Below are 23,265 nucleotides of genomic sequence, written 5' to 3' on the forward strand. Positions count from 1 at the left end.
TATAAGGTTTAATTTATAGAGAATAAAAAACAAAGGAATTTATGAAAAAGATATATTTAATTTTGAAACAAAAAGTGAGCCATATGATAATGATAAGAACGGGGAATAAAAAGATATATTTAATTTTAATATAAAAATTCAATCAGAAAAAAAAATAAAAGAGGAAAAATATAGATATAGAAATATTATTTTGGAAACCATTGAAAATAAATATTATTATTCTATATATTAAAAATGCTATTCTATATGCACTATCTCCTTGTTCAAACAAATATCTATTTTTAAATTTTTATTTAGAAATTAGATAATTTCAATTAATTTAAATTTTATTAGTAATTTTATCAAATAAATAAAAATTACAATTATATTAGGTTTACATTAAAATCGATCACCAATATAAAATACACATTCAAAATGAATTAAACTACATATATATTGATAATTTAATTCGATATACATATATTATTTTTGTAAAAATAAATGCATAGAAATTAATAAAGATAACTTTTACAATTAATTTAGTTTATTTGAAATTAAGATTTTTTTCAATCATTTTGTGGATGAAAACAGTTAGTTCTACTTCTATGTATGTAATTAAAAATAAAATAAAATGATTATCTCAAATAATTATTACTTAAAAACTAAAAATTGGTTTTCTTTTGTGGTTTTAAATTGGCCGTAAATTAATTGTTGTTTTTATTAAGATTGTAAATTCACTAAATTTTTCCCATCAATCTTATACATGGTTAGTTGAGGTTATTTAATTTATAGCCAAATCAATTAAAGAATAATCTTCTTGACTAAGAATTTGGCAAATTGTAAGCAAAAGTCGTAGAATTATTAAATAAAATTGTTCAACACGTTCGTTAATTGTGTATGTTAATAAATGAGATTTGAAAGTTTATTTGGAGATAGATAAAAATAAATAAATTGTATAACGTGACATATATAGTTTTTATTTATTTATTTTTTTTTTTACAAAAGATAGAGAGATTCAAACTCGCAACCTTATTAGCAACACATATAATTTATTATTTATCATAAATTCATAATCATTATCCCGATAATTAATTAAGAGAAAAAAATGACTTTACTAAAATTATTTCCGCTCCTTTTTCGAAATACTTTAAAGGAATTTTTTTAATATTAGTTCGTCCTATTTTTTTTTAATATTATATAAATTATAACATCTCTAATTAAGTTAAAACAACATCGTCCTACTAATAATGTACAAGTTCATTGATCATCAACCATAATAAAATTAAACCCTTCTCTGATCAATTGCTTAACGTCATTATCTGATTTAATTTAGAATTATTATTAATAACCTAACCAGCCTTGTTGATTTAATTTATGTTATTTCTAGCTAGTAGTACTTATTAAGTTTATATATATATAAGAGATACTTTTTATATTACCTTTTTAAAATATTTTAAAGGGATCCAAACGTGTTTCAACCTTTCTTTTTATCTCTTTTAAGTCATTTAAATTAAAAGTCAAAACAATTATAAAACATTAGTGCATGACATGTTATGTTATGAATTTTCAAAAAGAGTCTCACATGAAGGGTTAACATATGAAAAAGAATTTTATAAGACGTTCAATTCTCTCAATATATATATAAATTAACTTTTTTTTATGATATATGAAAAAAAAAAAACATCAATTTCAATCAATTCTTAAATCAAGATATATGTATAGTTATGCAAGATAAAATATGCATCTTCTAAGAAAATACTCACTTATTAGTCATTTTTAATGCAATAAAGTAAACAAAAAAATTAATTTTTTTAAACAAAAAATACAATTGAATACACACTATATTATTTCCTAAAAAATTACTAATAATAACTAATTGTATTATATTATCATCGTGTTAAAGCAGACTTCAAAATGAATAGAAAATATTTAAAGTTTTTTCTTCTTTCCGTTTCAAGAATTGAATGGTGATGGAGAAGACAAAATTGATAGTTGGCGGTTCATGCACTTATGCGTCAAATTGACACATTTTAAAATGAATGATAATTAGAGTGACCAACTTGTCTTCTAAAAAAAGCATATCTACCATTCAACCTTATTACCTTCTTTCATCGTCATCTGCTGATTGAAAATTATAAGAAGACAAATAATATGAAAACAACCCCTTTATTTTGTAATGCATATTGAAAGTGAAAATAGCATTTATATATATTGGTAATTTAATTTGATGTATGATGTTGGTTGCATATGTTGACTCGCATGAAAAACATGTTAGGGGCATATTTAATTTGGATTGAGTAGTATTAGATTTTATTGGATTTTTATTTACCGATAATTATAGAGACAATGAAAAATTTTGACAATGTATACAATAAATTTTAAATTTAGTCCAATATAAAAAAAAAAAAAAAAACTCAACCAGTTATTTTAAAAAGTTAACCATCTCAACCCTAATTTGCTATCAAAGGAATTTACCCAAACACCTTCTCCCCTCTTCCCAAAACCATCAGTTATCCCATCTTCATCAATCATTCCACTTTTCGGCGTTAGAAGCTTTTTTATCGGCCATCTTCAAACAACCATCCACGTAATTATTAAAATAATCATCCGACTACTTAGTGAAATGACTATCCAGCATTTGTTATTTGTTATTGTATATACTTAAACTGATCAAACAAAATAACCACCCAATTAATAATTAAAATAACCATCTACATACCTAGTGAATTGAACATTCAGCATCTAAATTCGCCCATTAATATATATACCTTAGTAGGAACCTCCGCAACACCATAAAACAAAACACTCGCCTTCTTGATATCTTCAATCCGATGCACCACATCCACCGGAGGCAATCCACTGAACCCCAAATCATCGTACACGTGGCACCATCCCCACCCGCTATATGTCGCGGACGAAGACGCTAGGACGGTGAAACCCGCCGATTGTCGGGGGGCTGTACGACCGCCGCATTGGTGGGCTGTGCAACGGACACAACATGCACGAAGGGGGTGTCTTCGTCGGACGTTCTCGGACAGCTAGGCGGCGTCGGATTGCGTTCTGGGTGGCAGACGATGGTGATCTTCGCGGCGTTAGTGCGGAGAGAGTAGAAGAGACTGTCGAAGCTGCTCGAGCAAATGACGCAAATTGCGTGACGGTGCTGCTCGAGCGTTCGTGGTGCGCACAGCGGTGTTAATTAGCCGGAGCTATGAGCGACAGTGGCTGTTGTTGGTGGCGGCGCGGCACTGATGAGACAGGAAGAGACTGGACGAAAAGAAAGTCACATCATGAGAGAGAGATCGTTTTTGCGGTGTACGTAATTGTTACAAATCCTTATTTACTTTGAATTTCAAATAAAAAATTATTAAAAATTAATTAATTTAATTATCATTTGATGTTAATTTCAACTTTATTCTTATTGTATACATTGTATACTAAATTCATTGTCTCCCCATACTTATCATGTTAATTTGGATTGAGTAGTATTAGATTCTATTGGACTTTTATCTACAGATTTCGTATTTAATATGTGGCACCAAATAGTATATTAACGTGAATTACGTTTTAAATTTTCAAATATTAGGTTGATTTATCATTTTATATTTTAGGGACAAATTAAACGTGACTACGTGAGTATTAACTTTTAAAAAAATGATAGTTATATACAAGTTTTTTACTATTAAATATGTGTAATAATGACAAATGTGAGATTATAATTATTTAAAATGATAAATACTTTATTATTTTAATAAGAGATTTTAATAAGATTAAACTTTAGAAATAACATATATATATATGGTAAACTATATTTTTTATTTTTGAATTTTGTTAAAAATTATAAAAATATCTCTAAATATTATTTTATTTTAATTTTATTCTATAAATTTTTAAATTGCATCAAATATGTTCTTGATGACTACTTTTTTTAAAAAAATTAAGAGCAATAATTTTATAATAATAATTTTTAACATAAGCAAATCAGACATAGTTGTAATGCATTATTACTGGATTATATAAATTAAAAATTTTAGAGACAAAAGTGAAACAAAATAAAATTCAAGAATATTTTTAAAATTTTTGACAAATTAAATTTTAAGGACAAAAATATATTATATATATATATATATATATATATATATGAAAATGGTAGTTAGGGAAAAAATAATATTGTGTATGACGAAACTCCTTTAATTTGATTATATGTAATAGATATAATTATTATTATTATCATATGGATACATCCTATTCGGAAAAAGAAAAGAAAATTTCAAAGAAGAGAACCAAATGACAATGAAATAGTTAATAATTAAAGGGTGAATTTCTTCCCTTCTTTTTTTCTTTTCTATCTTGAAACAATTAAAATATATATTATTTGAATAATGCTTGAAAAAGAGTCAGTCGAGCATCCACATGAAGAAAGTGCACCAAAGAGTGAGAGTAAATGTAGAAACTGCATAGGTCCATAGCATTATTAAGGAACATTCACTTTCAGCAACCCCAAGCAACTGAGCAATTGTTCCTGCATGCATGCATTCAACCTTAATTAATTAATTAATTAATTCGCGTTGACAAATTATAATTACACAGTCTTATTATTGTTTATTAGCTTCTTGTCGATCAAGTCGTATTTTTAGATATACATGTATATATTTTACATGCTATAAACGCATATACAAAATCAATTACAATCTAGTGATTAAGGATCGTAGGTAAAAAAATTTCATTTTTTTGAAAAGTACATAGATTAAAAAAAGTAAAATATTAAAAATATAAGAATTAAAAAAAGTTTAATTACTTTAATTTGTCAATCTCTATAATTTTACTTAATTTTCAATTAGATCGAATCCATATACCATATTAGATTTTGTAATTAAGTCATTATCTGGACAAAAATATTAGAATTAACTGAATATTCCATTAAACAAAATAAATATGCTTAATACTTGACTTAATATTTTGTTTTGTTTAATAGAATATTTCGTTAATTCCAACGCTTTTGTTACAATAGGAATCTAGTTATAAAATCTGATATGGTATAACGATTCAATCAAAAAAATTCGAAAAAAAAATATAAATGCCTAAAAAAATATGTGATGATAATAGTCTAAATTTTAGTGTTATATAAAAAAAATTAGTATATACTGCCTTCACTAACAATGTATAAATCTATTCTCTTAATTATATTAAAACTTAGGCTTATATATTTAAACTATGATTATCACATACAAATTTAGATATTATAAATTAATAACTCAAAAAAACCCTAATTATTACAAATAAATATGTGGAATGAATTGATCATACCTACAGAAGTTGCAGGAGGAAGTGCATATTGAAGCATAAGAACAAACTGATATAAATTGTATGATCCAACCAATCCCCAATAATATGCAGCCTTAACAATCAAAACACCCAATAATGGTGATAATATGAACCGCACTACCATAATCCCTATTATTAGATACCAGCTTATTCCTGATTGCTTTAAACCTGTCAAATTAATTTGGAATAACATTTAAATATAATTATCAAGTTTGATATGTAAAAAAAAAAAAAAAAGTATAATTACAATTGATAAAATTAAATATACCATCAAGAAGATTTGCTCCCACTATCAAAGTCATGGACACAATTGTTCCCTCCCTGCGATTAGGTATATAATAAGGTTTTTTTTTTATTATTCAATGGGATAATATAATAATAAGAACACGTTATATTACATGTATATACAAAATTAGCTATAAATAATCAACTATTGTATATATAAATATTAGGGTTAAGTACGATTTTGGTCCCTAAGGTAGGAATTAAAATTTTTTTTTTGTCTCCAACCTTTTTTTGTTTACAAAATCGTCCCTAAGGTTTAACTTAGTTTTAAAATCGTAATTTTTACCAAAATTTTAATTTTTATCACCAAATAACCCCTAACTAAAAAAAGAAAAAAAAAAAAAGAAAACGGATTAAAGGGGGATGGATCACGCTTTGGAGGGGGTTCAGGGAAGAAGAGGGGGAAGGGAAGGTGGGAAAGGAAAGAGAAAGGGAATTCGCTGCCGCTGTTCCTCGCCGTTCGTCATTGCTCCTCGTCGTTCGCATCCTCGCCGCTGGATTTCGCTGCTGCTCTTCTTCTTCGCTCAACGTCGACGCCAGCAGATCCGCAAGGGTGGATGTCGTGCGCCGCTTGTAAACTCCGTAAAATTAGTAAATAATTAGTCAATAAATTGAATTTTAATTAGGAAAATTAAAAATGCAAAACTAATATCAAAATAGGATAGAGCTCTTCAAAACGAGAATTTTGATACTAATTTCAAAAAATTTGGCCCAAAATTGGACCGGATGGACAGCCATAGGACAGGCATGCATCATGTGCACACTGTGTGAATTGCTTGTTTGTGAACTATTTGGGAATGCCTACATGATTATAACATGATATCTGTTGTACTTGTTATCTGTATTACATGTAAGTTAGTTGTGCTTGCCTTGTTTGCTTATTTGTCTGTGTAAACTAATTGGTGATGGAGAAGTGGAGGAAGGGTGGACCGGTTTGGAGTTAATGTTAGGTTTAAAATATGTTAAGGTTAGAATTCATTAGGTCACCTACCCCTTTTTATGGCTTCTGCTTAGAAATTAAGCTTTGCAATTGTATGATGGAGTTCTAGGATTGTCTCTGGCATTCCCAGGACCTTATTTATTATACGCGTGGCACCTTTACCATGTTGAGAACATCCGGTTCTCCCCCATACTGTGTTACTGTTTTCAGATGCAGGTCGAGAGGCTCCTCGCTAGGCGTTTGGATCTCTGAAGCGGAGCTGTTCCTGGGTTTTTGGTGTTTATCAGCTTATGTATATAAGTACTTAGCTTTCTCTCCAAGAAACTTATCTATTTTGTTCCTCATAGAGGTTACAGGAGAGTTAGGGACTTATTACTGTACGTTGGGTGTTTGGGATACTTATGTAATTATATGTAAATATTCTCCGGCCAGTCTTGGCTTCGCAGGCTGAGTCAGGAGCTAGTTTCACTGTATTTTTGGCTTTTTTTTTTATTCTTTTGCTTATTCATATCTGTAATCTTCAAGTTTCTTCGCACGCAAGTTATTCCGTTCCGGAGCATTGCGCTTTTTATTTTACGAGTTTTGTTTTACCCATTTTTCAAGGCTCCTAGTTTATTATATTCTTTCTACTATTATATGTATGTATTTTATTTTAGCAGTCGTAGTGCCTCGCCACCTCTGTTTTACATCCTAGGTGTAAAGCTCTATGTGGTAGGGTGTTACACCGCTCACCGTTTCTGCTCTTCCTTCTCGCTCGGTCACCGGTCATTGCTGCTCCTCGTCACTCATCGCTGTGCTTCCTAGGGTTCCAATTCTATTTCTGATTTGTTGATTTTGTTAATTACATTGTTGTCTTCTGTTAATTATATTGATTTTTTTATTTGTGGATTTGTTGCTTTTATTAATTACATTATTTCTGATTATGATTCTATTATTGTTGTGGATTCTGATTCCATTATGTTTCCATGGTTCTGCTTCTGTTTCTTCTGCTTCTGATTCTGATTTCATTATCCATTGTTGTTGTTAATGCTTCTGGTTGCTTCTATTTCTGTTTCTTTTGTTGTTGTTGTTGTTGTTGTTCTTTGGAGTTGGGAGAGATAGTGATGGAGATTATACATATTTGTTGATGCTTCTGGTTTCTTCTGCTTCTGGTTCTGGTTATTTTTTTTATGTTTATTACATTATTTCATTGTTGTTATTGCTGATGCTTTGATGATGAAGAAGAAGAAGAAAAAAGAAGAAGAGATGATGTTGTGATGGAGAAGAAGAAAAAGAAGAATAGGAAATTAAGATTTTGGGGATGAAGGGGAAAAGTATTTTGGTCTGAAGAACGATTTTAAAATTAAGTTAAACCTTGGAGACGATTTTGTAAATAAAAAAGGTTGGAGACAAAAAAAAATTTTCAACCCCTATTTTAGAGATCAAAATCGTACTTAACCTTAAATATTATTTGAAGCCTCATAAAATTAAAAATATCATATTACTATAAATAAATTTATTTGATTATTCGTCTGATTCTATTAAAGGTTTGATTCTTGTAACTGTTTATTTTTTTATTAAAAAATGTATGAAATAATTTATATAAATATATGCAAATATATAGCATTGATTTGAGTGTATATAGACTATTTTTTAAATAAGAATGATGTGTAATAGCTAGTTTTTTTTTTTTTTTAAATTGATAGGATTATATAATAGTTTGAAGCTTTCATACTATATATAGTAAAAAAAAACACGAGACAAGCAAATTAATTAAATTAAGATCACATACCCTACCAAAGCTATAGATTTGATAATAGCACGAAGAGGAGCATCATCACCAACCATGAGCTTTTGAATTGGAGAGACTGCTCCAATGATAAATCCTATAATCTGACCAAAGAGTACCAGAAAATATCAAATAATAATGATATAGGTGGCATTAATAATTAATAACCATATATATATATTAAAGGAAGCATATACAAATATAACTATGAAATAATGATAAGCTAAGATATAACATTATAACAATACCACTGCAATTGTTGATGGCGTAAACACCATCTCCAGCTTGATATATTTATTACATTTTGTAATTGGCCATGTAATATAATCCAAGAATGACATCTGCAATATATATAATAGAAAATTATTGTAAAGTGGTGTTATTCATAATTAATTGACCTAATCAATTTTAATTCATTCTACATGCATGGATCTAGAATTGATATTTAACTTATCATAATGTTAAAGAAGATAAAAAAAAACCCCAAGCTTATTTTATTTAGTATTTATTAATTCTAACAATAATTAATAAATATTAAATAAAATAAATTTTAACTTATTTTTAATTATTTTTTTAGTTATAAAAAATTTTCTTTTAACTTATTTTCAACTTAGTTCGTTGTGCATTGTTATTCTTCATAATTCAGAGATTAAACTTCTCATCATTGATTCCATTATAAAAGAAGTTAAATTTTATTCAATAATGAAAGGGATATATATGTAATAAATAATTATTAAGAAGATGTTATTATATATGGTATTACCTTGTTCCCAATTCTGTTATTACAAATTGACTCATCATATTGAATTGAAATGTTATCAGAGCTGACTATGTTTGTTGAAGGAATAATCAATGATTCTGTAATGGTTGAGTAATCACTACAAGTGTTCATAATTTCAGTGTTCCTTTCCATATTTGCCCCCATGATGATATACAAATATGTCCAAATAAAAAGTGAAGACACCTGAGATATATCAAAAACTGATCAATTATTTATTTGGTATAAGAAATAGATCTCATTCCTCATGAAATAGCATAATATATATAATTAATTTAAAAAAGAAAAAAGAAAAAAAGAAACATACTCCAGCAGAGACAGATGCATAAGCGTCACCATATGTTTCACAAGTGGATGAATCACCAAATGGGCTATCACTCTCATCACAAACCGCCGGCACAATTATAAGAACCAAATTTCCCAAATTTCCTGAAATTAATTCAATCATTTTAACAATTTTTTTATGAAATCATGAGCTTAATTTTAATATACTGACGGTATAAATTTTTATGCAATCAATCAATAAAATTAATACGTTCAGATAAATACTTTTTTAAATAGTAAACATAAAAATTAATTATTTTTAGTCATGTAACAATATTTCATTGATTGTGGGTGTAAATTTTTTTATAGGTGCATAAAATTAGATTATGAAATTATTAAGAATAAAGTATATTTTTTGTCCTTGAAGTTTGTCAAAAATTTAAAAAATATCTCTAAATTTTATTTTGTTATAATTTTGTCCCTGAAATTTTCAGTTTGTATCAAATATACTCTGACAACTAAATTTTCAAAAAATTTAGAATCAATTCAGTAATAATGCATGACAATTATATCTGATTTGCTTGTATTAAAGATTGTTCTTGTAAAATTGTTGTTGAACTAGTCCTAATGTTTTAAAAAATTAGCCGTCAAATATATATTTGATGCAATTCGAAAATTTGGAAAATAAAATTAAAACAAAATAATACTTAAAGGTATTTTTAAAGCATTTAACAAACTTCAAAAATAAAAAATATACTTTACCTAACTATTAATTATTTAATACATAAGATAATATATGAAAGCTAATTAATTAAATAATTAATTACAATTACCAGCAGTGCAACAACCATTGACGAGGCCACGAAGATGTTGAGGAGTTCTTGCAATTTTGTTAAGCATCCAACCCAACACGGATCCAACCACGAACGTTAAGAAGATATTCACAAACATGAACCACCTATTTATTTATTTTTTATTTATTTATTTTTACATATCCCACAAACACAAAGAAATTAAAAACACTTCTACACTAACATAAAAAATAAAATGCATGTGTATAGTCACTATCTATGATTATATATGATTGAGATACTTACATTTCAACCAATCGATCATACGTTATTGTTTCGGCCAATTGGGCTGCGATAAGTGCCGGAGTGAAAATGTAATAAACTATCTGCAATAATATAATAATATTACTAATATAATAATTCAACCACAAATTAACAAAAAAAAAAAGGGTAAAGTATCGTTTTTGTCTCCAACGTTTGGGGTAAATCCTATTTGTATCCCTAACGTTTAAATCGTTCTATTTGTATCCCTAACATTTGTAAAATTGATTCAATGTTATCCCGCCGTCAATTACACATCATGAGCCCTCTAGTTTGAGTTTTAAAAATCTTTTCTTGAAGTTAGAATATAAATGTTTGAGATAGAATCGATGATCTACTCCGAAAAATAGCTCATCAAATGTTGAAACTAATTCCTACAACATTTACATAATTCACTTTTCTAGGGACATAATTGAATCACAAATAGTGGGTATAATATTAAAATCGAACACATCCAAGTGAGACCTAATTGAGAATAAATACATCCAAGTGAGAATAATTGAAAAATATAATCTGATTTGTTAGTATAATTGATAGTAGGATAACATTGAATCACTTTTATAAACGTTAAGGAAACAAATAAGACGATTTAAACGTTAGGGACACAAATAAGACTTACCCCAAACGTTGGGGACAAAAACCATACTTTACTAAAAAAAACTAAAATTTGATTATTGTTACCCACATTTAAAATGTAATAAGTCTCTGTTCGAGTGTTTTAATTATACCTCCAAAGCACTACTTGACTAGTTAAATAAGAAACCAAAATTAAAGAAGCTAATTAATAAAGAAGTGATGAAGTAACTCACGTTGTTGAGATAATTTCTTGCATCAATGTCTCTCAAGAGATTAAAACGTTCGGTAGCAATGAACAAACCAAGAAGAGTGATCAATAGTGTCTCCAGAACAGGCACTAATGCCACCAAAAACAGGTCCCAAAATGCCATTGATGATCACTAATGTGATCATATAATATAAGAACCTAAGCAACAAGATAGATAGATAGGTATTGATTATTTATGTATAGAGTTAGAGAACCCGTTAATATATTTCATATTACCTCAGTATATATTCTGTTTATAAGATATATACATAGTATAGTGTTTCAATCATAGCCATAAGGATTAGTCGAATTATTACCATAAATGTTTGGGTCCCCTTTGGATTATTGGATGGACAAATGATGTGTAAAACTGAAGCTGTGTCTGTCCGTGAACTAACTACTAGTCTTCATATCCAACAATCAGCATTCAGCAGGGAGCATGGAAAAAATCTATATTGATTTTATTATTAAAAATTTGATTTAATTGACTACTAAAATATTTTTTTTATTATTCTCGAATGAGGAGTGATAGCGGGCAGTAACTTTTGTGTTTTGTAATCGTCAATTGGCCATCAATAGTATTTTTAATGGTGTGAGATTGCATCCAATGGTGAGAAATCACTCATTTTTCTTTTGATGGTTAAGTACTGGCCACAAAACACAAAAATTGCTGGCCCCTAAACTTTCTCTACTCGAATTAAAATCCAAACTCAATATCTCTAGTTAATTGATCAATATATTTTGCCAACTTAATCAATTTCACGCTCTGAAGCACGGACACTTCGCTGAGTTGCCGTGTTCGCGTGCCGAACATATTTCAGACACATTTCGGACATGACACTTATCGACACACGTGTCTGATGTGTCCAACCGTATCTTAATAAAAAATAAAAAATTCTTCTTCAAACACACTTGGATACACCTAAATATCATCAGGTGTTAGTGTGTCCGGTCTTATTCTTAACATATATTATAGAAATAAATTTAGATATAATATATATTATTATTTATTAAAACAAAAAATATTTTAAATACTTCATATAATTCAAATAAGACATTAAAAATAATTAATTTATATTTTAATATTAATAAAATATCAAAATATCATTACGATTTATCTAAAAAATACTTTATATTTTATATGTATGCGTGTCCTCGTGTCTTATAAGATTTTAAAATTCTTAAAATTCGCATGTCGACATATCTCATGTCCGCCATCATAGATCTCACGTTATAATCTTATTTATCGTACTTTAAGGTAAACTTATTATCCAAGAGAAGGGATAGAAAGTAGTGTGATAAAAATATACTAATAGTGGATCTTATCAATGTAGAGATTAGGTTCTTCAGCAGTTACTACTCATTGGAGTAATGAAAATAAAAAGTGATCCACAAATACTAAAATTTTATCTAAATAATTGAAATATTCAAAATTTATTGTTTCCTGTAGTATATATAATGGGTGCAAACAAGTCTATTTAAGGTGAACTAGTTACAATTGGCATGAAGACTATAGAAATAGGCCACACATTTATGACCTAAAACCCACACATTTTTTCTTATTATAATTTTCTTGAGTTGAGGCACGTGAATGGTATAAAATGGTGTAACTTAGCTTAAAACGCATGGCAAAACTGTACAATTGTTTCAAATCAATCTGGCATTTTTTTTTTTTTGGAGGGATGGAGTGACAAAATATCTAACGGGATACACTATAAATAACTATAGTTTAACGATAAAAACAGAGTTTCAAAAACAATAACAACAACAAAAAGCTTTGATACAATTTTACAAATCCATTCTTTCTTCCTCAAAAAACTGCCTTAACTCAAGAAGTCACCATGGACTCCAAGTCCAATTCTTCGTCAGAATCTATCACCTCTTCAAAATTATAATAGGCATTCACCTGCACAACGGAACATAGATATAACTAACCACTATACAAATAAGTTTATTGTTAGAAACTGTTGAAGATATGCAACTTAGATGCCTAACTAAAGAGCTAATTATATGTTTCCCTACTGGTCAGATGAGTAAGATGCCTTTACCTTTGGCCTTGGAGTAACTGCTGTAAATCCATGAAATATGGCATTGTCAAAATTTGGGGGTTCAAGAACAACATAGGCTCCTTTGTTGTTATACCTCTCCTCTGTTGCCTGAAAAAAAAAGGGTCTTATTATAAAGTTGCCGTGACAAAGTAATAGTCATTCTTGATGATCAGAAAGATCAAATAGAATTCACTGTAAGCTGCTGAACATCTTCAACCAATTATCAACAACCAATCATCAGAACCAAACATGGCTCATGTTAAAGTGATTGTGTGCGAGTTTGAATTAGTTTGATTTTTCCCGTAAGTAGTAAGAAGTTGACGACAGATGTAAAGGCAAGAATCTTATTTATATAAAAAGCATAGCCAATAATAACATTAACAAACCTGAAATTGCGGGTAATCTGGAGCACTAAAGAGGGTGATCAGTTTTCCAGAATCCACAACATGATCAATAGTGTAACCTTCAGACATTCTATCTAAACCATCCCTCTTTTCCCTAGCATCAGGACCTTCATGAGACCTGATGACCAGCTGAGAGGGGGGAAATAAAGATAATAATTCATGCATAGAAGTTAGGGTAGATAGACATAAGCATAAAAAACATAATAAACAAGAAACAATCATACAAAAACAAGGTAGCAACAATAAAACATAGAACTTAATGCAGAACGCAAATATTAGGTGTGCATTGGGGGCTGCATACTCGATCTTAACGTAATACTTGGACTTAACTACAAGCTAACTGATTTCCTAATTAGCAGTAGCTATCTAATCACTAGATACCAAACATAATTGTATGTGACTAAATATTTTAACATAAATGCTATCATTTGGTATTTGTTCATCCATAAATTTTCCTTCCATGCAACTTTCAATCTAAAACAAATTCCAGAAACTATTTCAACAAATACCTTTGCCATTCAACCCTAAATCTAAATGAACTCTCGGGCAGTGTCAAATAAAGTACATTCAATATAGTAGGTTTCAATTACTATTGAACTTGGCTAGCTTACTGAAAAGAAGTAGGTGTTGGCCAAACCAAGTTTCCCAGCTCCTTGCTTAACAACAAAGTTATGATATACTTATTCTGGTTTTATCCCTCTTTCACTAGTTTCAAACAGCACAATCAATAACTTCATTATGTCCTCCCCATACAAAGATATTATTCAGACAATACATTAAAATCATGATAAATCTATGCTTAGAAAAGTCATGTTTTAATCAAGAAAGTATCTGAAAGTGTTGAAAATAACAATACTCTCATATCATCATCATATGTCAAAGTAATCTTTCTCTCAAAACGCATTGCGATATATTCTAGACAATTAATAAGATGACATAATTTCAACAAGACAATTAAATAGATCACTATGAACATATGAAACTAACTTATCACCTTTAATTGATACTTCTTCAAAAATTCTTCAGTACAATCGGGACCCCACAACAAGCCAATGCCTCTCTCTTTGTTCGGGGCAAGACCAGGATTTTTCGATGGATCAGACCACAAAACATCACCAGGAATCAAGTTTGGGCCTTCCCAAGGAGGATCAAGAACTGACCGTCGGGCCTTAGACAATTCTTCCAAGGAACCAAGAGTTAAAGTTTTGTTATCATGATTAAGATGAATCTTTCTGTTCTTCTTCCCTTTTAATCTCTTTGATGGCGTCACTGTTACACTGCGGAAGAGTCCTCCATGAGCTGTGAATACACACCCTGCTACAATGGAAGCCAAAGGAAGACCCTCAAAGCATCCCAAGCATTTGCGATACACATGCTTACCTTTATCACCATACTTTGCCATCACTTCCTTCTCATAACCATAGACCGATGTGCAGTATTTTGATTCGTGATTCCCACGTAGCAGATATACATTATGAGGCATAAACACCTGATCCAAAAATAATCACATTTGCATAAGTAACATAAAAAGTGAACAACCAAAATCATCTCCTCCTTCATTGACTGTGAGAGTATACCCTATTCAAATATAAAACCCTAGCTTACATGTAACATTTAGACAAATTAGCCTAGATGATTACAACTATCTCAGCTCAAAAGTATCACACCAGCATCTAAAACAAACAATAAAACTCTGTGCATGGTCGATTCATGATTCTGCCAAACAAAAGCACATTAATACCATATACCACAACATAAATAGAAAAGCTCTCATGACAAGTGAAGCAAGAATAACAGTTAAACAAAAGCAATAGAACAAAAAACCACAAAATCTAACTGCAAAAATTTCAAACAAAACTTGATTTTTTTTTTCGCAATCCAGAGTTCAAATTACTCCAAGTAATCTATCCCAACTTGAGAACTCAATTTTGCCAAAGACACCTAAAAACTAAGAAATGACCATAAAGTCTAAAAATTTTCACCTTCCAAGCTAACAAGAGCATGAAAGTTTCGAGCCCCCAAGCTCCACGATCAACGTAATCACCATTGAAGACGAAGATTCGATCATCGGAAGGGTAACCTGCGTCTTTGAGGAGAAAAAGCAGATCATGCAGCTGCCCGTGAACGTCACCAACGACCACCACCGACGCCGTCGTGCCGGAATTAGGGCGAAACGGATCAACGGTGACGCAATTGGGTTCCTTATGGAGCATCTTGGAAGCAACGAGGATGAGAGAGTCGAATACCTGAACGGGAAGAACGGAAGGGAACTCCGAAGGAGGAAAGTTCCTCGAAGACCAATCGAAGCACTGCATCAGATTGTGGATCCATTCGACGCTCAAGGTTCCGTCTTGCGGCCATGAAATTGGGAGTTGGAGCTCTTGCGGCGGTGTAGGCAGGGAATCCGGTGGATTTTCGGAAGATGAGGAGGAGGTGGGGGTGGTGGTGGTTGCTCCGTTTTCTGTGGCGGTGGCGGTGTCGGTGGCGGAATCCGGTGGAGGAGGAGAAGGTGGTGGCGGTTCCGAATCAGTAGGAAGCGTCATGGTGTGGCGCAACACCAAGTGCATAAATTATTATGTGGAAAAAAAATTAAATAATTTCTCACATATATGTATCTCTCTCCTTCTTACATTTTCTTAATTTTTTCTTTTCTTAAAAAAAATCATTATTATCCTTAAGTTCTTAATGATTTTTTATTTTGATTTTTAATATAGAAAAATTGGTTTTTATGATAATTATAATATAATGCTCTATTATTTGTTAGATGGTCAATGACTAGTGATGATATAGTGCCATTATTGTAGAAAACAAAATAATAAATAGGAACTAATTAATTTGTAATCTATTATTACTAAGTATTTTATTATATTTTGATTATTTTCTATAAGTGTAAATTTACTACCAAAAAATTGTAAGTTTTGAGGTGTTTTATCAAAAAGATTTTACTATTTTAGCAACATGAGAATATATAATTGAATTGAATTTTGTTATAAAGTTAAATTTGTTAGGATTGAATAAGAAGCTTGTCAAAATATTAATCTTCATTTATGAGCAAATTTAAGATTTATTTTGGTGAATTTTTAAAAAATATTCTTTTAATTATTTTTTAAAAAATAAAAAATAATTTGATATTTAAATATTTTATATAATAATATTTTTTAAGAATAAATTTAAAGAATAAATTATCTTTTATAAATTAATTTTACTATTGTTCATACCCTGACCCAACGCTAAGGCCTAGGTCCAAACGAAAGGCCCAACCCAAAAGATTGGGTCTCATCCTACACCGACCCTTTCCCTGGAGAAGTCGGTTCTTAACACGTCTTGTTTTAAAGAAGTCGGGAACTAAGATTAGCTGGCAGATAGGCACTCATTCAAAGCTAGTAACTGCCCCTAAAATCTCTCAACCCACTTCTAGGAGCCATATCTCAACTTCCTTAAGATAAAGGGACGGTTATCCACCTTAAAAGGTAGAACTACTCCAACGGTGGTTATTGGTTCACCACTATAAATACACTGACACTCAGCTATCACTAAGTCCCAATACTTTCTAAACCTGCTTACGCCCTTGCTAACTTAGGCATCGGAGTGTCTTTGCAGGTACCATCCCCCGCTCATTCATACTCACAAGTCGGACGGAGGCCAGAAGAGTGATCCATTTGCTAAGGCTTCCCTCCTCAGACGATCGGGCCAACCTAACAGTCCAGCCCATTAATCTCCGGTTACCCATCATAACAACTATTAACCCATAAAAACTACCATGAATGTTACAACGGTCTACCGCATTATTATTATTGTTGTTGTCATTTTGGTCAATTACCACATAATTTAGTTTGGTATAGGTTTTTTTGTTTTGATAGAGAATTTTTTTGTTTTGGTAGTTTTGATATAGAATTACCTCATGATTAAATCCACCTCCGAGGATTATCCAGGCCCATAACATAACAAAAAAAATGATAGGCTTTTTGGTGGATCAGAAAATGCAGACTTAATAGCTACAAAAAGATAATAACCCACCAATAACTCACTAACCCCTGGCCAAAACAGAAAAAAGACAACCTCACATAAAAAACCTTAAAATTATTTTTTATCATAAGCATGTAATCATATGAGCATCCCTTTAAAAAATAAGTATATAAAATTAAATATTAATTAGTTAACATTAATTAATTTTTTTAAATTGTTTTTATTTCAACTCTCAATTTTTAAAGAATTTAAAGATTAAGGTTAAATTTAAATTTTAGAATTTAAAATAAAAAATTATTCTAAAAAATTAGTTGATATTAACTAAAAACAATAAATTGATAAATTCTTTTTAAAATGCTGCAGCTTAGGTGATATGGTAATGGAAGTATGTGCCCAATTTTCTATGAAGAATGTGGGACAGCTACTCCATAGAATGATTAGCGGATATTTTGTCACAAAACTGCAATAATTAGGGGGTAATTATATTCATCCTTTCGGATTTTGTTTTATATAAGTTCAACCATAGTATCTAAGTACTAAAAATAGTCATATTAAAATAGTAGAATGAATTTTTCTCTATAAAATAACAAAAATATTGTTAATATCAATTATCTGTCCTTTCTCAGTCCGTTATTTTCATAAAATGTGTGATAAAAACCAAGTTAAATTTTTCATGAGCTACACAGAAAAGCATATATGAAACCAACAAATGCCTAATCCCTATCCCTACTCTACCATAAAAAGCCAATTCAGAAGTCAAAGTTTGCTACATGCATTAACAAAGCATTAGATTAAACCACATTATAATATAGGTTTAGTTAGCACAAATTTTGGAATTTCACTAATTTGATACCCATTATCACATTCTTATGCCGCTTTAGTCGCATACTTTGAAAACGAAATTGGTGTCATTTTTTACCTTTTTGTTTCCTCCTTGTTCCCTAATATGGCCCCACCACCATACCAAGCAATTAATTATAATGTTTTCTATAGTTCATATTGTTTAATATTTTTAGGGAAAGTACGAGGAGCCAATAGAATATTTATACAATGTGTACAATAGAGATTTAGAGAGTATTAGAGATATAATTATTAATGTTACCTTTTTTCATCAGCGGGATGAGTGGTATCATGACAAGGTATTAGAGCGTTAGATTCGAAAGGTCAAGAGTTCGATCCGAAAGGTCAAAAGTTCGATTCTTGGTGAATCTCAAAATCAATTTAAGCTTTTGAAAAGATGTTTCAGATGGTTATTTTAGATAATATAAAAGATGTTCATTTTATAACTCAATAATAATTCATTGTCTCCCTAGCAGAATCCATAATTTTATTGTCTATCTATATTTTTTTTTAAATTAAGTTTCTCTCATGTGATTCAACATATCTAATTGGCTCATTTTTAATCAACTTGGTCGGATTGAAAAAATGTTAAGCGGTATACTAAAATTCAATTATTAAATTTATTATTACGTATTTATTTATAAATATATGTAGTTAAATTTATTTTTAATATATATATTTATATTTTAATTTATATTTTACATTAATAATTAATTTTTGTGATTAATTTTAATATATATCTAATATAATTAATTTAGTTGAATAATCAACTTATTTATATACTTAATCAAGTATGTCGGGAATTTAAATTTAATTTATTAACCTAATTTTTAAATAAAACTCAAATCTATTAAGAATTAATATTTAATTTATCGGATGGAAAAATCTAATTAAAATTTTAAATAATAATAATTTTTCGTTAGCTTAACTAATTAATCCGGTCATATATAGGCTCATTTTTTTTATATGGCAGCAGCGTGTCTGTTATGCGTGGATGTGAAGAACATATGTGCTAAACATGGATGTGGGACAGTTTGTTTTGAAACAGTAAAAAGATAAATTGGACTATCCGATTTTTTTGTTAAAAAAAATTTGTCTTCTAATCGGACAGTCCGAGTTGTGTGAAAGAATTTGAATTTTGGCTAAACTAATCGGACCGTCCGATTTGTACATTCTAAATTTTTTTAATTATTTAAACACAAATCGGACGATCCAATTTTTGTTCCTGACATCACAATTGCGTAAAATACCCATACACTCCATAACTGCATCCTACACTAATTTTCTCTCCATATCTAAAAAAAATGTGTCATATATATGGTCATCCATTATTCACACCCTAAATTGCCTCTCTCTTTTAAAGCTCCAAAATTGTCCAAACTTCAAATTCCTATGCACCTTCCTTTGATTCTTCTATTCAGTTCACACCATAATCATCATTACCCTCACCTCCCAAAAAGTCACCCTTCAACTTTATAGTTTATACACACTTGTTTCTAATTTAATTTCTCTTTATATAAAGTCATAAGGTTCTTTCCAAGAACAAAATTTATTAGCACCATCTCACAAAGAACCAAAAAAATGAGTTACATGAAGTACCAAAGAGTTGGTAGTGGTAGGGTAATAAGCCCTAGAAGGTATAGTAGAGGATTTAGATTACTAAACCCTAGAAGGGTTTTGGTCCTAATAAGGCTAAGAAAGAGGTTCACCTTCATTCTTAGGCTCTTCCATAGGTTGAAATTGTCACTTCATTTGCTGAAGAGAGTGTTTTGCATTCAAGGTGGTGGCTTCAAAAGAATCAATTTAGTGAAGAGAGAAGAACAAGTCAATTTCCAATGTTATTATGTTAGGTCCAATAATTCTATCTATGTAGAAGAAGCCATTGCAGATTGCTTGGAGTTCATCAAAAGAACATCAATATCTTCATCTATGGACCAAAGTCATGTTAGCCATATTCAAGATAGAAGAAACACATGAAAGTCCTCATTATTTTTGGTAGATACAATTATATAATCAATTTTATATATATATATACATGCATTAAGGTATTAGTCTTTTTTTTTGTTTTGGCCAATTTATATATGTTGATTTGTCCTATTAATTTTTATCTTTTGACCCCTAGGTTTGCTTAGGAAAATTTTGTTCCTGTGTACATAATTAGAAGTTAAATCCTGTGTAAACATGTATGTGTATGTGTATGTGTATGAGAAATGTCAAGAGGTTTAACTTGTAATACTATATTACTATGTTCTACTTTGAAAATTTCAATTCATTATTCAAATTAAAGCATGTTGATTTTTAGTATTAATGTCATGAAGATTTTTGAGTTTGGATTTTCACCTAACACAGCACTATTAGTTTTTTTTTTTTCCTTTTAACACCTATTTAGTCAAGATGGTAGATGAGATAAAAAAAATAATGGACAAAAAATGAAAGGTAAAAAAAATCTAGAAAGATTATTTTATGAAGTGGTCAAACGAAATTTACATGTAAATGATCTCTTTATAGATATGAAACATAAGGCTGCGTTTGTTTACAGAGACAGGACACTGAGACAGGGACACAGAGACACAAAATTGTGTTTGGCAGAGGAGACATGGACAGAGATAGTGTGTCCAGAGACACTGAATTAGTGTATTTTGTATCCATCATGACAGGAAGGACACGGAGACACTAACAAGAAACACAACTTATTTTTTATTTTTTTCTTTATTTTTGTTATTTTTTCATAATTATATATTTTATTATTATATTTTTCATCTCAAATTTTTTGAATGAAAAAAATAAGAATAAATTGGATTTTCATAATTTATTTTAGTTTATCACCAAACAGAATATAGTAACACAAAATTTTGTATCTCTGTCCATCAGTGTCTTATCCTGTCCTGTTCTCAGTGTCTTATTCTGTCCTGTTCTTGAAAACAAACGCAGCCTAATAGAACTCAATAACATTGTTTGATCTATGTAGCAGATCCAACCTAATAGGATAAGACTTTATTGTTGTAGTAGTAGTGGTTTTGAATTTGATTAAACTAATTAAGTAGAAAGGATGTCAATTTTGGACACTTAATCTACAGCTATATTTTAAAAATTACTTGTTTTTATTTATTTCATCTTATAATATTACCTAGATTAAGCCGCCTAAAGTGAGTCTAAAGAAAAATATTATTGATTTATTGTTGACATTGGAAATTAAAGGGGTCACAATCTACATAGTAGTGATGATAAACAAGAACAAAGAGCCAGGTCGGTATACATCCTTCAGTTTATTATTTATGTTTTGTTTCCTTCCTATCATTTTTTAAAATTGATAAATAATTAAAGTTTTACTATTCGGATTGACGTGTTATATTGTATAGGGTATAATTCGAATTAATTTAGTTTAATACAATAATTTATTCTAAGATTAAGTTCTTATTCTCTAAAAGTTACTATATGAACTTTTATGTTTTATCTCCCGAAATATAAAGTAATCATATACGTATAGTCTCTAATCTGATTGTCAAAATATTTTTTTCATATAAAATTTTTTTTAAAATAAAGATAATAATCATAAAATAATAAAATAAGAAGTTAATCACAGCTGAATTTATAATTTTTATTACATATGAGCTTTAATATTATAATTTAAGGATGATTATATTCTTATTTTATTAATTTTTTATTTTAAAATATTTTAATTCTTGTCTATCTCACCTTTATTTAGTACATAAAAAAGTTTAAGAGATCAGCAACTTTATTAAATTATGATCAGCAGCAAAAAAAAATGAGTAATTCTACACTATTGGATGAAATTTCACACAATTAAAAATATTATTAATGACTACTTGATGACTACAAATTACAAAAGTTGCTGTCCCTATCACTCCTCTTTAGTACATAAGAAATATGGCTAATTTTTTTTATATTGATTAAATATATGTGTAATACATTGTTATTGGAAGATTAGGTGTTTTTCCTTGATATGGTGTTTTTTTTTTGTATTATTCAAATCAAATGGTCCGATTTGTTTAAAGAAAAAAATAAAATACAAATCAAAAGGTTCAATTTGTTTGAAGAAAAAAAATAAAATACAAATCAAAGGATCCGATTTGTATTTTTTATTTTTTATTTTTAAAAATAAAAATCGAACGGTCTGATTTTAACATTAAAATTTTTTTATCTTCGAAAACATAAATCGAACTGTCCGGTTAGTTTTGTTGTTTTTTGTTTTTTTTAAATTAAAACGGATCCTCCAATTAGGCTTTTTATTTTTTTTATTTTTTTCTAAACTCAAAACGAACCCTTCAAATTCTATTAAAACACTACTGACACCACATACAGGGAAACATCCTTCTCCTCATTTGTATTCATATATAAACAAGGATAAGGTAGAAGTACTTTAATTTTTATATAAATGTATATGTGCAGTATTCATGTTTTAACCTATCTTATTTCTTAAGGACATTGACAATTTTCCTAATAATAATTTGATTAAATAATTATGAACGTGAATCATTACTATATGATAGAAGCCTATCTAGTAGCTATTAACCCAATTAAATTCACCCTTGATGTTGATTAGTCATCTGCTAATAATGCTTAGCTGTAATCTTCAGCTAATAAATAAATAAATATTGGGCAGCGCCACAACCATGGCTGCTGTGACAAAGCAAAGATAAAAAATAATCAATCTCTGATGTCTAATATCATAACAAAATTAAAGATCAAGAGTTTGAATCTAAACCACACCATTG

At 29.4% G+C, this 23,265-nt stretch overlaps 2 protein-coding genes across 3 annotated transcripts; both read right to left on the reverse strand.

The window, feature by feature from the left end:
* Window positions 1–4,264: 4,264 nt before the first annotated feature.
* Window positions 4,265–11,640, reverse strand: LOC107619856 (protein PIN-LIKES 3-like). Of its 2 annotated transcripts, XM_088492751.1 has the most exons (11): window positions 11,589–11,640; window positions 11,258–11,430; window positions 10,434–10,513; window positions 10,170–10,294; window positions 9,380–9,501; window positions 9,058–9,258; window positions 8,543–8,635; window positions 8,298–8,398; window positions 5,570–5,622; window positions 5,284–5,469; window positions 4,265–4,498 (listed from the first exon to the last, which is right to left on the reverse strand). In XM_088492751.1, the coding sequence occupies exons 2-11, from the start codon at window positions 11,393–11,395 to the stop codon at window positions 4,374–4,376; spliced, it is 1,224 nt and encodes a 407-aa protein (XP_088348877.1). In that variant the 5' UTR covers window positions 11,396–11,430; window positions 11,589–11,640; the 3' UTR covers window positions 4,265–4,373. The 2 variants fall into 2 exon arrangements, with proteins under 2 accessions (XP_088348877.1, XP_016177580.1); XM_016322094.3 differs by lacking the exon at window positions 11,589–11,640 and having other exon boundaries at window positions 11,258–11,493.
* Window positions 11,641–12,913: 1,273 nt separating this feature from the next.
* Window positions 12,914–16,361, reverse strand: PP7 (serine/threonine phosphatase 7). Its single transcript, XM_016324610.3, has 5 exons — window positions 15,706–16,361; window positions 14,718–15,212; window positions 13,706–13,852; window positions 13,320–13,427; window positions 12,914–13,177 (listed from the first exon to the last, which is right to left on the reverse strand). Exons 1-5 carry the CDS (start codon window positions 16,288–16,290, stop codon window positions 13,100–13,102), a joined length of 1,413 nt encoding a protein of 470 aa, XP_016180096.1. The 5' UTR covers window positions 16,291–16,361; the 3' UTR covers window positions 12,914–13,099.
* Window positions 16,362–23,265: the final 6,904 nt, after the last annotated feature.

This window comes from Arachis ipaensis, chromosome B10 (genome assembly GCF_059453495.1).
Source record: "Arachis ipaensis isolate K30076 ecotype BB chromosome B10, ASM5945349v1, whole genome shotgun sequence".
NCBI classification, from domain to species: domain Eukaryota; kingdom Viridiplantae; phylum Streptophyta; class Magnoliopsida; order Fabales; family Fabaceae; genus Arachis; species Arachis ipaensis.

Coding starts and splice junctions, on each gene's coding strand:
- PP7 (XM_016324610.3), bottom strand. CDS start 16,290: ATGCACTTGGTGTTGCGCCACACCATGACGCTTCCTACTGATTCGGAA. Junction 13,853..14,717: donor TGAAGAAGTATCAATTAAAG/GTGATAAGTTAG, acceptor CCCCCCTCTCAG/CTGGTCATCAGGTCTCATGA. Junction 13,178..13,319: donor CAGTTACTCCAAGGCCAAAG/GTAAAGGCATCT, acceptor TCCGTTGTGCAG/GTGAATGCCTATTATAATTT.
- LOC107619856 (XM_088492751.1), bottom strand. CDS start 11,395: ATGGCATTTTGGGACCTGTTTTTGGTGGCATTAGTGCCTGTTCTGGAG. Junction 8,399..8,542: donor CGCCATCAACAATTGCAGTG/GTATTGTTATAA, acceptor CTCTTTGGTCAG/ATTATAGGATTTATCATTGG. Junction 5,470..5,569: donor GGGAGCAAATCTTCTTGATG/GTATATTTAATT, acceptor TTAATTTGACAG/GTTTAAAGCAATCAGGAATA.